General features: G+C 37.9%; 1 protein-coding gene across 1 annotated transcript in view; it reads right to left on the reverse strand.

Moving 5' to 3' along the window:
• Window positions 1–17,556, reverse strand: part of dcc (DCC netrin 1 receptor) — an 88,195-nt gene extending 70,639 nt beyond the window's left edge. Inside the window, exon 1 of the mRNA XM_047570186.1 lies at window positions 14,693–17,556. Coding sequence (XP_047426142.1) covers window positions 14,693–14,819 — 127 coding nt within the window. The 5' untranslated portion in view covers window positions 14,820–17,556. The remainder of the gene's footprint in view (window positions 1–14,692) is intronic.
• Between the last annotated feature and the right edge of the window lie 1,202 nt (window positions 17,557–18,758).

Raw genomic sequence — 18,758 nt, forward strand, 5'->3', positions numbered from 1 at the left:
TAAAAATAACCACCTAGACAGCCAACAATGTAAGGATGACATGCAGAAATCTTGTAATCACTGGTCAGGTTTGACATAATGGGGTGTCATTATGTGAATTCCAGTCTTGCCATATTTGTGCTTATCCTCAGGCAGCAATTTCAAACTTAACTTAGCATCACCCATTGTGGCCCTGGAATGCATTTGACTGCAATATGTAAAATTTCTTATTTAATTAAGCTATAAATTACCTGAGTCAGTTTCTCATCAAGTGAGTCACTGAGAGGGGAATATCTATATGAAACATGAACAGATTGGCCAGTGCAAGATATCATTTTAAATAATTAACTATTTTTAATTAAAAATTTTTCTTCAGTTCTTTATAAAGTGTTACACTTTGCCAGTCTGTGTCTACATGTATCTGTGTATTTTGATCCATTTGACTGAGCAGAATCAGATGATGTTTTTAATTCTTTTTTTTTTTTTTATCAGATTGTTAATTTACAAGTAAAATAGGGCTTTTGTTGCCTTTGACAGACACTGAAGACCCATCAATGCTCAGCCACATCTGCTGCTGCAAGGACACCCCAAAGCCTTTAGCGTACCACTGTGTGTGAGAGAGAGACATCTGTGACCAATCAAGACAAAAGCCACAGGCTTTCCAACTGCCGTCCCTTGAGATGGAGGACTAACCCACCAGTATGTCCCTGACCACCACACATACATTCAGAGAGAGAGAGGGAGAGAGAGAGATGGTGTACGCGCACGCACACATACATACATACAGAGAGAGAGGGAGAGGGAGATGGCGTACGTCTGACAGATTGGCAGTTTATGGGTGTTAACAGACAGAAGGAGCCTCTTCCTCACTGCCATTAGTCATCGCCTTCAGATTCTCCTCCTCCACACATGAGCACTAGACCTGCATATTAGTATGTGTTGTGTATTCAAGGAGCTAACTGGGGAGCAGCTGGTGGCTGTAGGTCAACACTGTGGCCCCTGAAACAAAGCCTGAGTGTCACTACAAAGAGGATGGGACATCACAATCTTTACTGGTCAACAAAGGAAAATTCACAGTGTAAAGCACCTATTTACCGCATCAAAGTGAACAATCAGTGCGACATATGAGACACTACAGCATGATCCAGCAAACACAGGTAAGATGAAAGGAATTAAATACCTACAACAACCAGAAAATGAGAAGGTATTTGACTGTTTACTTCTGGATGTAATTCGGTGAAGCCACTCCCCAAAATACACAAGGAGCACTTCTCAGATTGTCAGCAGCATAAACTGTCATATATAACATCAAAAGGTGCCTGGCAACCATCCTATGTCCGTTGGTTGGTAGTACTCCTCACCTCAATGAAAACACATGGATTTTTGTCAACAAGGCCAGGAACAACTGAATCCAGAGGAAACAACTGTATCTTATGATATAACCTCACTGTTGACATGCATTAGACTTAGACAGACTTTAATGATCCATGAGGGAAATTAATTAGTCTTAGTAGCTTAATTGCCACAAAAATACGAGCTGTTACACAGCTGGGTAGAGTAGGGAATAAAAGAAAGAAAGAAACCACAGAAGTCATAAAGTGGTAAGGGAAAGTCTACTATGACCTAGATACTGACACCTAGGACCAGTGAACCTCAACCTGTGCCTGTCCAATTTAATGGAGGATTCTTTCGGCAAAAATGCAGCAGCATGATGGGGTCACTAGTGTCAGTGTCACCAATAGTGGCCAGTCTCTACATGGAACTCTACACTGAACTCTTTCACAGGAACCACCCCTGCCCACTGGTTCACATATGTGGACAACACCTTTTTTAAACAGAGGAGATGGAATCTTTCAAACAGCACATCAATGCAGAGGACAGCAACATCGAGTTCAATCAGGAGAACATCAGTGGAGATAGCCTGGCCTTCACGGACAGCATTGTGCATGTGTAAGAAGGCGTCAACTTTGGAGTGTATAGAAACTAACCCCACACTGACCAGCATCAGCGTTTCCTGTACAACCTCATGATGAGTCTGAAATAATTTTGTAGGTCTCACACAACATCGTGCTTGTGTGTAATGGTCTGCCCTATTGCTCCAAAAGCATCCCTACCGAAGAGTTAGACCATCTCTCCCTCCCTCCCCTTGTGCTGTATTGAATGTATTGTTCTTTGTTGTTGTTATATGTACTGTAGGTATACGTATACTTCTATTTATTGTACATACAACATGTTATTCTTTGTTGTTTTTGTTTTGTGTTGTCGGACTGTAAAATATTATTTAAAAAAAGCTAGTTCACACGTCTTGTTTACTATGACTTTGATTTGTTCACTAATACTTTATTGAATCCTACATAAAATGATCCTTAGAATGCCACATCTAAACAGCATTTACTATTCATATAAAGTATATGAACTGCACAGACTTGCTGCTATTTGTCGCTAAATCCAATACCACATTATTACGGTAATATACTTGAAAGAAGGACTGATAACAAATGCATGCTCTTATTCTAGTTTTTAATAGGACACAGGAGAGCCAGCTTGTCAGGAAATGATTCACAATCCACCTACACCTACAGAACAAAGGACACTCCTTTGAAGATACAACATCAACATTTTAGCCAGAGAAGACAGATTATTTGAAAGAGTAGAGGAAGCCATCTATGTCAATGTGGAAAGTCCTTCTCTGCACAAAGGAGGTGGACCGAGATATAATCTGTCATTAACCTACAATACAGTCTTAACATCTGTCTCCAAGAGGTTTCTCCCCCATTCACACATTGAGACTGGAGTGATAATGGGTCTTAGAGAAAGAGGTCCAGAGACAGTCTCCCCAACAGGAGGTAATTTGTGGTTGTTACAGACACTCTTCATAAGACTTTTATGTAAGACTTTCTATGAAGGTTGTATTTATAATGCCCTGTGAATGCATCCATAACATTTTATAAGGTGTCTATAAAGCATTGTAATGCTCATTATTACCATCTATATGTATTCACAAGTCGTCATAACCAACTTCATGATGCATTATGACAACTGGTTATGAATGATTATAATTTTAATCTGAATAGTGCATTATAAATATGTCAATATCTGCCTAGTCACTTGTTCATTTTATGATGCATCATAACTACTTTGCTTTGCTAAATGTGTATAGTGATGCATAATGAGTTTTGACTTCTACTATAGTGCTTTATATCTGTAGCTATAAGTATATGTAATAAATAAATAATAATGTATACATCTCTCTACAGCACATACTTAAAAACAGCTATGCAATATCATAAGTGCTATTTGTCAGCTCCAAGTAAAGTGACAAGAATATGACACTATTATTAACAGATATAAGTTACTATGAGTAATTAAAAGGTGCAATGAACTACTGAGTACTGAGTCTGACATCTTTGTGTCTTTTGTCCTTCAGGTGTAGGTGGACTGCTGAGTCGCTTCCTGATGAGCTCTTCTCCTGTATTGAGGCATGTGTTTGTAGATGGGTTGTTTCCTCAGTGTACAAGTCTGCTCTGAACAGGATGAACTACATTGTTCTGTTTTGCCTGTGTTATTTTTTGTCTTTGTTTTTGTGTGTATTAGTGGGTTTGAGATAAACTTTTTTACTGAGTTTTTCCAATACGCTAGCCATGTAGGAAATGCTCAATTCTCCTCTTGTTGCTCTCCTCCACTCTGTCATTTATGATTCCTTCACAGTGTCATTTTTGAGCCTTTGACAAAGGCTCAAAAGTGCAACAAAAAAGGGATATCTGCACGTCTTGAGGGTTTGTTTGATGTGTTTTTCCTCCAAATAATAAATGCTGCTCAGTGAGTGAGTGAGTTTCCTATATACTCCAGTGTTGAGACTTCGATCTTCTTCCACATGCACTGGACTGTCCAAGAAGGCCAAACTATCTCCACTGATGTCCTCCAGAGGAAACTTGATGTTGCTGTCCAATGCACTGATGTGCTCTGTAAAAGATTCCACGTCCTGCATTTTGATTTTTACTGAGGTATCGATTTTTCTCTTAAGATACTGAACACAGAAGACAGTGAGGGAAAGCAAATCTTGCTGTCAAACAATGAAACACAAGGATACACAATGTTCTCTTTCTTTCCTTTGATATTCAAAATGACATGTCACAGACCAGGCCTTTGGTTGATGTCAAAGCATTGAAACAAAATTAGGAATAGAATCGTTTTAGTTGCAAACTATGCAAGGATATTTTGCGATCTTTTCATCTTTTGTAGTTAACATGGACTGTAAAAAAGAGATTAATAATCTGAAAATAAATCTGAAAAATTGTTCATCAGTTTCAGATGCTTTGGTGTTAATTTAATAAGTGCACTAGAGAGGCAACAATGAGAAAACCCTCAAAACAGGATTGTTTTTTAGGTGGAGACCACTGTCACTTTTTCCTCATCATCGTTCTTGTCTTTCACCGCCATGATGCGATACCTGGACAGGCTGTCCAATTCCAATTCAGGGCATTGTCAGAAGGATAAACTTGTATGCATAATTATCATGCAAATGAAAAACAACGTTGATACTGGCATTGGTATCAGTTGACAGGGTATGGTAATAAATGGCACTGGCACGGCCACCTTACTCATTTGCTCAAGTTAAAAATAAAATCATTAGTATATGAACCTGTGTATTATCTGAAAAGTTTAGTATTGAATGCACAATAACAAGGTACATTTATATATGGTACTAGGCCCAATTTAATACAAAATATAGTTTTATACAATACAATTATAGTGGGGGTAACTGCTCGATCGTCTTATCAATTTGGGGATCATTGGCCTGAAAAGTATTGAAGATCCCTGCCATAGACTATCTGAGTTATGATTAAAGTCAGTTTTGTGTGGTTCATTGCTAGTTTGTTTAACAAGTTCAACAACAATTACCTAGAAACTGTATCTATGGTCTCTGTATCAAAGGAATGGGAGAAGAACTTAAGTCTGGTCACAAAAGGTTCCTTTTGCCTAGAATAACTCAGAGAACATCAAATAATCTAGTCTTTTAGCCACTGTGAATTTGACACTTTCACTTTTCATTTCTTTACTGCTCATGCTTTCATTCATATTTTGTCTTGCTTTGACAGTAGTTTAGACATTCCTTGCTTGGTCAACAAGATTTTCAAGCCTATTCAGTTAAGCTAGAATCACAGAGAAAAGTGATTTTAATTTAGTCATCCAACTTCAAACACATCAAACCAGAACTGTTATAGGTTGTCATTCACCCCTGCCTACTCCCAGACCTTTACAGCAGTACCTGCTTAGTGTTTATCAGATGATCCTCTGCTACACAAGATGCACCAGCCATAAGTGAAATATGATACACCACTCACACACAGGGGGTAGCAATATCACAGGTGAGAGTCCTTTATTGAGATATTATTTCCATAAAGGGCTCTGAGATGAAGTCGCAAAAATGTCAGAAAATATCTACTTAGGAGGAGGACATTCTTTTATTGTGAGTCATCTCGATGTATTTAAAGCTGAATTTAGTTTTCATCTTTAGTCAGAAAAAGGGGTAAGGATTGTGGTTTTAGCGCCACCTACTCATCTTTGAACACTAATCTTTGGTTGTTTTATTTCCGCTTTTCAGTGTATTTCTGTTATGTTTGCAATAAACAGTTTCTCCACTTCACCCAACAGTCTCTTTCTGTTGTATAACAAAGTGGTTAATTAGTTCATACATGCATTAGTGCCTCTCACTGTAATCGATTGCATTACACCCGTCACATATTGAAAAATCTGACTGCACATTTTTCAACGCAGCAACACATCATGGCGGCCAATGCATCACTTTGCGTTGCCATGCATCACTTTGCGCTGCTTGATTGCGTCGCTCGCGTTGACAGTGAACCAGCCTTAGTGCTCCATTTAATTCTAGTTATCACAATATTCCACTACAGAGACTTGAAAGTGTGATCAAATTAAACAAAATACTTAAGCAACCACATTAGACTGGTTTGAATACTATCTGTCTATACTATTTGTCCATGTCAACAATGATTATTCTGCTTATACAAAAGTAATGGAGTCCCTCAAGGTTCTGTGCTGGGACCAGTACTCTTTACACTATACATGCTTCCCTTAGACAATATTATTAGGAAACACGACATAAACTTCCATTGCTGTGCAAATGACTACCAGCTATATTTATCCATAAAACCAGATAAAATGAATCAACTGGTTGAACTCCAAGCATCTCTCAAACAAAACAAATCATTTGCCCTAAACATCTCAGTTCTGGGGCTTAAACCACTAATCCTCTAGTTCATGGACAACACGCTCTACCTACTGAGTCATAGTCACCCCAGTCCCCCATTTGTATGCTCATAAACACAAGTTCAACATAAACAGTTTATATAAAATGAACCTTTCACAAGTTGTTTCTTAGATATTCGCCACTTAATAATTACTTAATAATTACTGCGATTATTTATCAAATTTAATGTGTTTTTTATAGGCCTCTAATTAGTTTGCTACTGCTTTATAAATAACACATTATTTATCCTTGTTTTATTACTTTAACAAATACTATGTTTATACTTTGTTACTGGATACATTCTTCAAGGGACACTGTACATTACAATTTTCAATGTAAAACCAGATTTCTGTTTAAATCCAACAACTAACCTAAGAAGCTTTGTTGTTTTCGGCAATAATTCTAAAATATTTTGAAGTTCCCAGCATTGAAGAAGAGGGACTGTCAGAACATTTTGACCAGGAAGCCCCAGGATCTTGATATTTCTCTAGCACGGCCATGTTCATCTGCAGTCTTACATGGTCAGCTGCCTGTTTTTGGTAGACCAGTAGATCCACCTGACTGTCCATCAGGTCTCTCCAATTCACTGAAGACAGATTTAGTAGGCAGAGGGCCATTTCAGATTTACCACATTTCACATTACAGTAAAAAGATGATGGTATGAGCTTTCATTGTCATTATTCAAACTATTATTCAGTAATTTTAGACGGTGTCCTGATGTTAACCATCAAGAGCAGATGTCAATTATTACAAGAACTGTCAAAATGGACAAAGCACCAGAAATCAGGGAACATTTTATAGGATTTCTTGTGGCTTCTGACACAACAGGTCTCGCTTTGTTTTCAGTGTTGTAGTTTAAAATGAGTCTTGAGTCTAACTTACCTGAGTGGCTCAACGTAGGATGGTTCATTTTAATATGAGAGGTTCATGACTGTAGTAAAGTTGACGTGTCAACAATTCAAATTGGTTTTCTTCACCTGTCGCCCATCTGTCATGTCGCAATTAATTAATTAAATTACAGTGCCACTCCAACACAGTTTGCAGTTACACTAATAATAGAATTAAATAGTTTACTTGTTCTGATGCTCTAATGACCTCATGTTTATATCTAATGTGTTTAGTTGTGTTACTTTGTTTAGATCTGTGGACGTATATTTCTTAAGCTGTTCTTATACTGTAATGTTAATGTCTATATCCTTGTGAACTTAAAATAAAACAGCTATTGTCATTTCTATAAGTTAAGACTATTTATTGCAAATGTATTTGTAAGGAGAAATGGGGGGAATATGAATAATTACGTTGCAGGTCAATTTAAGGTTTTTCCTTCAATATTTTGCCTGCACTTTCCAGTAAATGGCTATGGTGCTCGTGGTAATTAAAAATAGTCTGGAGTCTGTTATTGAGTCTGTTGTAGTGAACACAGATCATAAGTCAATCAGATTAATCACAGGGTTGCTGTGGATAATTTCAATTAATCACCATTTAATATCATTAATTTTTAATCAATATTAATTGTCTGTCATTTTGCATGAGCAAACACACTCAAAAAAGACAGGAATATATATGCACTTTACGTGTTTATTGGACACGTTCAACAAAATAATTTAAAATAATTTTTTATCTATTTTTTCAGATTAATCACGATGATGGATTAATCTAAGTTAACGCGTTAATTTTCACAGCCCTAGGATAACAAACAACTCAGCACTGGTGGATGCTGCCCTGTGCATTTCTGTGTGGATCTGCAGACATGCCTTTCCATTCCAGTCTTTCTCTGCTTCTGGACTGAATTGCGACTGGAAGCGTGTTCAGCTGGAATTGTTGCTTTATTTAACTTATTCACAGTGGCTGTGAAGTGAGTGCTCGTCCCCATGTGTTTTTGTGTTATGTATGTTTTGGTGAGTAATGGTCTCTCTGCAGTATTTTTTTTTTTTTTTTTTTTTGCAGTATATTTATTGCAGTATTCTGACGATTAGTGGTAAATAGTGACTATTTTATTGCTTTGAAGTGGGCTAGGCTTACTTTTAGTCTCACAGATTTGAATTTGTTGAATATAATTTGAACCAGGCACCACAATCAGAATCAGCTTTATTGGCTAAGTATGTGTGCACATACAAGGAATTTGACTCAAACTGGCTCATTTTGTTCTCTTGTACAAAAACACAGAAGTTAAATAAGCGTAGAAAAAAAAAGCGTAAAAGATAAATCTTGATCCATCTGTACAACATGAATAAGACTTGAAAAATAAAGGATAAGAGCAGATCCAGGAGTTTGTACAGTGAGTATATACAAATAATGCAGAGATATTGTTATTGTTCATGTGAATGGTCTCCCTCTTGTATAGAGGGTGTGAGGTTGTCTGTGTGCAAGCTTTGTCACTAGAAAGGAGGTTCTAGAAGTGTGATTCCAGAGCGCCACATTGCAACTTTCCAATCTGCAATTCCACCAGTTTGTGGACTATTTTTCATGCATTACTGCAAAGGCAGGCAAGTAAAGTCAAGTAGGAAGGCAGACCTCATGTTGTTACACAGGTCTTTCTTACTTGATTTTAGTTGCTTACTTGTTCGTTCGTTCGTTGTAACTGCTTGTCCTCTGGAGGATCACGGTGCTGCTGCAAAACCTAAATATTGCAATAAAAAACTGGTAATCTTGCATGATGAGAATTTAAGAGAACAATTGAATATCGACATTACAAGAGTTCATTCACAAAACACTTTTCAATGGAAACATGTACAAAGCCTGATTGTACTTTTTAGAAATTTCCTAAATATCACTTTTATGAAAATGCAGAGACAGGCAACCATTCACACTCACATGCACACCTATGGCCAATCTACAATCACCAATGATACTTACAAGAATGTCTTTGGACACATGCAGAAACCGGGTGAACATGCAAATGCCACAGAAATGTCCCAGTTGGCACAGATTTGAACCCAGAACCTTCTTGCTGCTAGGCATCAGTGCTGACCACCACACCCATGTGCCATACCTTCATAATTATTTATTTTTTCCAGAGGACCCGAGCTTAAGGATGACATAGACATGAGGGTGGGAGGGACTTTATATATATAGATATATATAATAACTTGCTGCTGCTATACCCTTCTCCTCCATCCTCTATACTATTATTTATTTATATAATTATTTTTTGCAATTGAATTATTTTATTTCTTTTTGCTTAAGAGTATGAGACATTCATTGTTGCTTAAAACAAACAAGTAAATAAAACAAATAAACAAAACAAAATGTATCATCACTTGAATAACACTGGCAAAACTAAGATAATGAAAAGGAAATAAAGTCTAATACATTGGTATGTCCATTCCCAGCCAGTTTGTTAAATTGCCTGACTTTTTTTCCAGAAAGGTGGAATGCCTGGACATTCCCAGATGAAATGAATCAGTGTTCTGATGTCATTTATCAATAAGCCTGTTATGTTAAGTCTTTGTGGTGTCCCTCGTGTGTAATATTTTATGCTGTGTAAATTTCCCTTTAGCTTTCCTCTGTCCTATTATTATTATCATCATTATTATAATTATTATTATTATACCTGTCATTACTCTCACTATAGACCCTTTCATGGCCTACATCACTGTGGCATCACAATGTTAACTGGAGGCAAAACAGAGGCTTGAAGCGCACACTGTCACTTTCAACCATGAAAATGTCATCTTGCTGTATTTTTGGCTGCCCAAACTAAAAAATCAAAAACACTAACTTGAAGTTTTATCACATTCCAGCTACTGCCAGTCGTAGTTTGGTCATGGTTTGGCTTTGTTGATTAAAAGAAAGGACTGGAGTGAGACAATCAACGCACACACTTCTTATCAGATAAGATTAATATGTAGTGCATCATCAGTTTCAGCCTGGATAACATTATGGGTTAGAATAAATTGGGACTAAAATTATGTTAAGTTAATGCTTATTTAGGGGATTCTTACATGTTAATGCTAATGCTAACCGCTAGGTAACACAACGTTAGTTGTGTGTGTCACGGGTGTCCAAGCAGAAGTTAAATTTACTGCGTTACTTTCCACAGTGGTTCTCCTTATTTCTGGTTATATCTTTGTTGGAAAGGCTTCAACTGATACAGACAGCCCCTCTGTGTTCGTATGGACAGAAGTCATCATTCAAATTGTTCTGTTGCAATTCTTGCACATGTCCATTCAACAAAAGGTTATAGGCGTCTAACGATTTGTATGCCTTCATTTTTTCTTTTGTGTAAATGCTGGGTTTCTCAATTAGGTATGTGTAAATGTCTGGCAATTGAGTGGTGGCCTGTGCTCTCAAATCTTCCTTCACTCACTGGATAGATGATTTGACACCGTTAAGTTGATCATTATTTGGGGGATTCTTGTTACACGTTAATGCTAACCATGAGCTAACGCAACGTTACTTGCATGTTTCAGGAGTGTCCAAGCAGAAGTTGCATTTACTACTTTACCCTCCACAGTGGCTCCACTTCTAATATCTTTGTTGGAGAGGCTTCACTTGATAAAGACAGACAAGACATCCCCTTTGTGTCGTCCTTTAGTCAAATTGTCCATCCAGTGAGTGAGAGTGTAGGGGTTGGTGAATATAGTCCGATCAGTCAGAGTCAACTTTATTTAACAAACACTGAGACACTTTGGATCCGGACTGAGACACTTTAAAATGTCTATATATTTCATGTCTGTGGTTGTAGATTGGACTGTATATTTTCAATATTTTATGTAACTTCTACCTCATTCTTACACTATTTTTAAGATTTTTTTTATTTCTATCTTATTCTTATCCTTGACTCGTATTCTTATGTCTATGTCTGGTCACTTTTATGTTCTCTGTTGTCTTGAGACTCTTGGACAAAACTATTTCCCTGCGGGGATCAATAAAGTGATCTTGAATCTTGAATCTTGAAAATATGTGTTTTCATTGGCCATTTGTGCCAAAACAGTTCTTTGAAATATGCTAACCGCCGTTTATAGGCTATAGTGTTTGAGATGTTTGGCATCCAGTTAAGCCCTGTCCCTCAAAAAACGTCACATTATTTACAAACCATGAAGGGGTCTATAATCATAATTAGACTTGGAATTATGTAATTGTTAATACCACTACTTACTCCAAAATAATATATGCACATACACACACAAACACTTCTTATTCACATCTTGTTTGTTCATATCACTCATATCACTGTATTATCTCATTTCACAGCACAGCAAGTCTAACTAATTTAACTTTTTTGTTTTCCAATTTGGGTGTAAGAAACTAAGAGTAATGCTTTCCAATTAGCATTGTTTAGGTTTAACAGCCTAGCAACCAGACTACCTGGCTGGTTTTAGGCCTATCAAACTGCATAAAGAGAATTATAGAATTGCAGAGATTTATTTTCCTTGATTTGATGATGTTGACAAGACTACAACTCTGCCTGCTGACCTCAACTGAGTTGTCATGGTTTTTCTAAAGTGGAATCTCTCCTAATCAGACTAGGCTTTCCTGAGGCTTTGTCTATGAAGGCCAGATAGTTCGCTCCACACCGTGATGGACATGCAACTGAACATGGCATCACTGTATTAGCAGGGGTCCAGAGAAAACTAACATAGTTTGGGCAAAGTTACACCTCTGACTAACAATGTACAATAATGTATAATAATAATAATAATAGGAACAATAATGTGAACCTTATTTTATGCTTATCTTTAGCCAGCAGTTACAAAGCTGATTCAGTAACTGGAGTCTCTAACTTCCTGATTCACAAAACAGAGATCCCGATCACCACCACTGGTTTCTCAATGGGTGTTGGTGTGCAGGACTATTGTTGGTCCTTACCGTCACCCGGCCGCCCTGGTTTCAATGCTGCTTAGTAGCTGGCAAGACAGCTACAAGGAGCTACATTAAGTCAGTGCACAACGGCTTAGGGGCACAACTAGCTGCTGTTTTCCACAAAGCTGCACAGCCAAAAATCAGTGAGCCTCACCTCCGGGGCTGAAGAAAGACTACATTTATTACATGTACTACTGGCACTACTGGAGGCAGAGAAACAATTAAACATGTGATAAACCAAGCAAGGGACAAAGGGAGAAGCAGAGGGAGAGAAGCCATTGCTAACTGCTGAGCTAACATACCAGAAAGAGCAGCTTAAGTGAGAGTTAGATATAACGCTTATAAGAAATTGTGATTTAGAGATGCTAAAACAATCAGAAAACAACACAGCACTGTGCAGGAACCAGAAGTGGTTCCAATACCAGCACATAGCAAGGTCTATGATATGGTAGAAATTTCCACCGGGTGCCTGCTGCTTTTAACCCTCCCTACTTGTGTGCCTTCCTTTGGAGGGATGAAGGCACGCAAAGACGAGGCAAAGAAATTTGAAATGTACAAACTGAAAAAGGGTTAAGACTCCCTGGGGTGCAGAGATATTTCTGGGGCAGGTATCCCAAAAGAAAATATTGAGGGATTTTTTAATTAAGGTCCAGAAGAAAGTCAGCCACACACATAAACACACATTGAGTGACAACTGCTCAGCTGATCCAGCATTTTACAGTGTGTATGTGCATGTGGTCTTGTACGACCAGTTAGCTTAATTAAAGTGTTTAGATATAATTTATTGACACCAGGAGACTGCAAGTGGGAGAAAGTGTCCAACCAGCAGATTGTTGATTGGTTTGTTCAGTAAATGGAACAGTATTTGGGATATTTAAAATAACAAAATCTCTGATCTCTGATCTCCTTAAAACAAGATAAGCAAAAATATTTTTAACTGTAATGTAATGTGTTATCTATATAGAGGTAGCTAGCATACTAGATAAAGGGAGTAAGATTGGCTAGGAGGACATCAAATGTTTTCTTGTTGCAATTATGTTCACTGATATACAGAAGAGCAGCTACATCACAGTCAAACTGAGTGAAACATGGAAAAGCCCAGCACAAACCCAAGGAAAAACCCAGTGTTAAAGAAAGGAACATGGCAATCTACTTTAGTTTACGCTGTTTCGTGCACCGAGGAATGTACAGAATGTACATTGTGGAAACAAAACAACCCATCAACAAACTTTTGTCTCAACACAGGAGAGTCAGCTCATCATGACACAACCCACCTACACCTGAAGGACAAAGGACACTCTTTTAAGGATAAAAACTTTCAAATCAAATCGTAGCCAGAGAAGACATATGGTTTGAGAGAGGAGTAGAAGAAGTCATCTATGTCAGATTGGAAAACCGTTCTCTGAACAGAGGACGTGGACTGAAATGTAATTTATCATCATACTACAACACAGTCTTAACATCTGTCCCTGAGAGGTTTGACCACCATTCACATCTTGTGACTGGAACCTCTGACTGATTATGAGTTGTTAGAGCATCATTCATTAGAGAAAGAGGACAGATGCCAACAGTCCTTCTCAAAAACAGGTAAGTATCTCGATTTTAATGGTTACTAGCTGTGCCAGTTTCTGGCTATTATAAGAAGCACGTCAAGCAAGTTTTCTGATGGGCTACACCCACAGATGTTCCTCTTTAAACCTCAACTTCCCACCAGTCTCTAAGAACGTCTCTCTGCTACTTAGATGAGCAGTGAAACCTCTTCAAGAAACTCCACAGGTTCACTTGCCTTTCTTTAATGTTTTTGGATATAACATGACCTGGATGACTGAGAACCTTCACAGACTTAAATAAATAAAACACAGGAAAAACTGCTAATGATCATTCAAGTACAATCATATGCATCCCTCCAAAACAATATGCGCAGTGAAATTATTCATTTGCACTAATAATGCAGTGGACAATATTAGTTCATATGTATATGCAAAACTAATTATTTCTAATTCAAGGTTCATATTATTGTGTGTTGTGTTTTATGTGACTTATCCCTCTTAAAACTGTCATGTCCCATTGGGATTACTCTATCAAATCAAACAACCTAAACCGGATAAATCCATTTATGAGAAGCTTAAAGTAAACCACAGATATAAAAGAACTTTCTAAATTTTCACTATGTTGTAAGATTACGCTTGAAATTCAGCAAAACCCAGATAGAAGCAGGTCCATAATTGTGATAGACATCTGCAAATGATCGGTACCCAATCAATTTAAATTCCGGGACAACGCAGCTGAATCTGGAAAGACACATTACCTTCCAGACAACAGCAACAATGATCATCTGCTGATGCACAGTGAAATACATTTATACCCAATCAGTCCCAGTAGAAGGGGGTGAGACCCTGCCGCTCACACAGCTTGATCACACACGAAGTGAAATCCCTTTAAACCATCTCGGTAACTCCTCCCGGATCAGACTCAATGTTTAAGCAACAGCCAGTGCAACAAATGTGTCAATTCTCGTATCTCGCGACAAACGAGTCAATCATCAAAACACGCACGCACACACGCGCGCACGCACGCACACGCACAGGCCTACTGCGGGATGGAGGCAACGAACATGTATGTATTTCTCCCTCTCACCTTGCGCTAAGGAGTGGGCTGCCAGCACCCAGCAGAACAGCAGCAGGTACACCCCTGCGGTCCTCCTCATCATCAACCCCAGCGCCTCCCAGACATAACCAGTACATCGAAGCATTACCAGCTCCATGCTGCTCTGCTCCGGAGCCGATGAGCCCGAGGAAGCACAGAAAGGAGGACTATTACCGGGTTAGGTCTTCTTTTTTTTTCAAATCGTACAAACAATCCAACTGCCAATCAAAATGAAGAAAAATAATAATAATCCACTGTGTGGTAAATCAGGAGGATGCCGAGGAGGAGAGAAATAGGGGTAGAATTGCCTATCCTCTCCCCCAAATGAACCCTGATCTCCGATCGGGATGGGATCTCAAAAAGGAGGGGAAAAAATGCAATTTCCAAAACCGACAAATACGATAATCACTTCCCTCCTTTTATAGAAAGGAATAATTTCCAGTAACTAAGAAGGCCGTGTCTCCATCTGCTGATGCTTCCCATTCACCCAGATGCAGTACTGGTTAAAATCCACGCTGCCTTCCCGGAGGTCTGCTCTGTCTGCTGTGGAGGACGGATGGGAAGGGTAGGAAGGGGGCTTGTTGAGTTGAGAGAAAGAATGGAACCCACTCTGTCTGTCTGTGTTTCTTCTGTGGGGAGGGGGTGGCTAGGAAGCATATGCAGCCATTGATCTAAACAGGCTGGAGGTAAAGCCCGGAGCGGAGGTAAAAGAGACTGCGAGCCAAAGCGGGAGTAGGATCACAGGAGGAGACGGAGCAGCACGGAGACATTAGCTGAACTCTCCTGACCTCTGTGGTAACAGCGGGAACTTAACACACCAGGCACAGCTGTAAGCGAATCCACCACTTCAGCGTGATATTACACCACCTCAGAGTTTTGCTCAGACATTATCAGGATATTCTGACAGCGAATTAAAAAAGGAAAAAGAAAAACGAAGACAGCGAAACATGCTCTCTCTGTTTGCTCTTTCTATTTAGATTTGATTTAAAAAGGAAACTCTCTCTCTTCCACTGAAAAATTGCACTTCAGAATGATACTACAGCACCTTAGAGTGTAAATTCAATGATAGAATGAAGAGAAAAAGGACATAAGAAAAGGAGGATAGTAATTGGAGGGAGGAATGAAATAAAGGCTGCACTGTAAAGAAATAGTTGTAGAAATTATAGTATAAAAATACAAATGGCAACACTAAAATACAACATAGTAGATACTCTGGGTTTTGTAAATCAAGAAACAATATATGTTATTTTTTACTGTCCTAATATGTGCTTGGTTAAAACAACAGGAACGCGTTACACTTACTCTGTTACACGTACGTGAGTAGGGTTTTTGTTTTTCTGCAAAAAAAAAAAAAACTTCTGGGAGTATTTTATTGTAGAACACTTTTTACTCTTACTCAGTCACATTTATGGTGAAAAAAAGTGCTTCTACACCGTTACATTGGGATATAGTCTACGCCTGGCTACTTTTAGTCGCCTGCAAGTTCTTTAATTGTGTGTAGTCATTCATTTTTACATTTTTTTTTTTTTTTTTTCATTTTTCTGAGAAAGCATGTGCTGGTAAGTAACTTTAAGACAATGCCAGTTAGTGAAGCTAACTCACGATGCAAAGTAGCATGGCAGCTACTGCCAAGTTTTTGTGTCAAAAGCTCTGCTCCAACTAGCAAACTGCAGAGACACAGTTATATTGGTGCATTTTTTTCTGTGTAACACTGCCATAAATGTAATGTTACATAATATTCAATGTCAAGTGATTATTAACAATGTATGTGTTTGTCATAATAATGCCTATAGCCTGACTAGCGATAGTTGGAAACTGGGGCTTATGCCAGATCGGCTTCAGTAATTTTCTACTTAGCCGGCCAAGTATTTATCAGAAGAATACATAAATATGAGCTAAAAGTCAAAATGATTTAAAAAAATAATTACCATCAGTCAGATTATATGTGGAACAAAATATCAGAAATATGAGCTAAAGTCATTTGTATCTGATAAAATTCATAACAAGATAATGTCGTCATTACGAGAAATCACATCTATCACATCAAATGTTAATATCATGAGATAAAGTCAACAGAAATCTTATCATTTAGATATTTTTAATCTCCTTATTCTGTTTAACCATAAACATATCTACATTCAAGGCAGTTTTCATCAGTTCATTTTGTAAACTCATTAAAATATGCTTCCTTTTGATACACTGCTAAATATAAGTTATATTTGTGTTCAATACCTGTTGATGTGTCCTATTGCTCAGATGTTTTGAAAATATGTGTTTCATTATTTTTAGTTTTATGTTTACTGAAATTATTTGTACATGCACAACGCAGACTGCATCTGAGCCTCTGCTTTAAAGATTTAATACATTTCAAAATATTCAATAAGATTTTTTTCTGCTGTTTGAATGTAAACAGTGCTTAACGACATGTATTTTGGCATTTGTCTGGTGGAAGCAAGAGACTGAGGAGGATGTAGTGGTGCTGACTTAAGTGCCTTTTGTGATCATGTGAACACATGCTGTTGAGAAACGCAAAAATATTAACAAAATGTAAGAAGAAGAAAGATTTTTGTGGTAAAGGAAGCTTTCCCAATTACAACAGGGAATAAAAAGAGTCAAGCCTCTGTTGTGAATGATAACCCAATCTAAGCGACAGTCTAGTTGCACTACACGCCGGCCGTTTGTAAGTGGGAGTGGCATAGAGGCATTTGAGGTCAGAACACTGAAACCCACCGACTCATAATCTAAAAACGACAAAAACATTTGCAAAATGGCAACTCAATCACGCAACCCCTTACCAGTATGTTAACAAAAATCTCCCATCCAATCTATACCTAAAAACCACAATAAGATCTAGAATGCATGCAGTGATTTGCTTCTATAGCAGCACTGCACTTGAAAAAAGAAACAACAGCTCTTTCATAAAAAACAAACAATTTTTCTATAAGATAGATAGATAGATAGATAGATAGATAGATAGATAGATAGATAGATAGATAGATAGATAGATAGATAGATAGATAGATAGATAGATAGATAGATAGATAGATAGATAGAAAAATAAAGGCAAAGGTAAAAACACAGAATAGGACAAGGACACTTAAAAAAAAAAGGAACAGCCATAAGAACAAAATATATTACAAGGGGGAAGAGATGGGGTTTAAGAAGTGACAGGGAGGAGACCTGTCTGACGCAGATGCAAATCATTCCACAATTGTGGAGCTGCAACAGCAAAAGTATGATCCATTCTCAACTTCGTTTGGTCTTTGGCACATTGATCAGCTGACCTGAGGTAGCAGTGAGTGTATGAAGATGTACCAGCTCAGATAGGTAGGGCAAGGCAAGACCATTGAGTGATTTAAAAGCAAATAAAAGATCTTTAAAATACATCCAGGCAGCCAGTGGACTGAGGTTACAATGGTCTTCCAGTTAAAAGATGTTCAGAGGCATTCTGTACCATCTGGAGATGGGCAATGGGAGCTCCATTAAAATGCAAAAAAAAATAAATAAATAAAAATAAATAAATTAAAAAAATAAAAATAAAAAATCAACTTTCAAGAATGCTGCCTTGGAGAACTTTTTTGTCCTCACCAATGTCAAAATCAACCCTACTCCCTTGGAGGGTTACTGTCTCAGTGTGCTGCCTCAAAAGAATTGGCTTTATTTTGTGTTGGTTTCGTGCGCTACTGCCATCACATCAGTTTATTTTTCATTCAAATTTAAATACCTCACTAAATTGAAGCGCAATTTTGTCCCTAATCTGGAGACATGCAGGTGACTGGAATTTATATTAAAACAAATGTTACTGAAACTGAAATTATCTTTTGCTTGAGCATACCTGGAGGAGCAATCACTCTGTCCTTCATGAATATGAGGAATTGGTTCAAATAGTACAAAGGCTGGCCTTAGGTACTCGCAGGTGTGTTTGCTGGAAGAAAAGGCCAGGTGTGCTCCCTGCCCCTTTTTATAGATTTGGGCCCTTATCTTCCTCATTCATTTCCTCACAACCATTCTGGCTTAATTTTCTTCATACAATCCTTCATTTGTATTCCTTCCTTCT

This window comes from Mugil cephalus, chromosome 19, assembly GCF_022458985.1.
Source record: "Mugil cephalus isolate CIBA_MC_2020 chromosome 19, CIBA_Mcephalus_1.1, whole genome shotgun sequence".
NCBI lineage: Eukaryota > Metazoa > Chordata > Actinopteri > Mugiliformes > Mugilidae > Mugil > Mugil cephalus.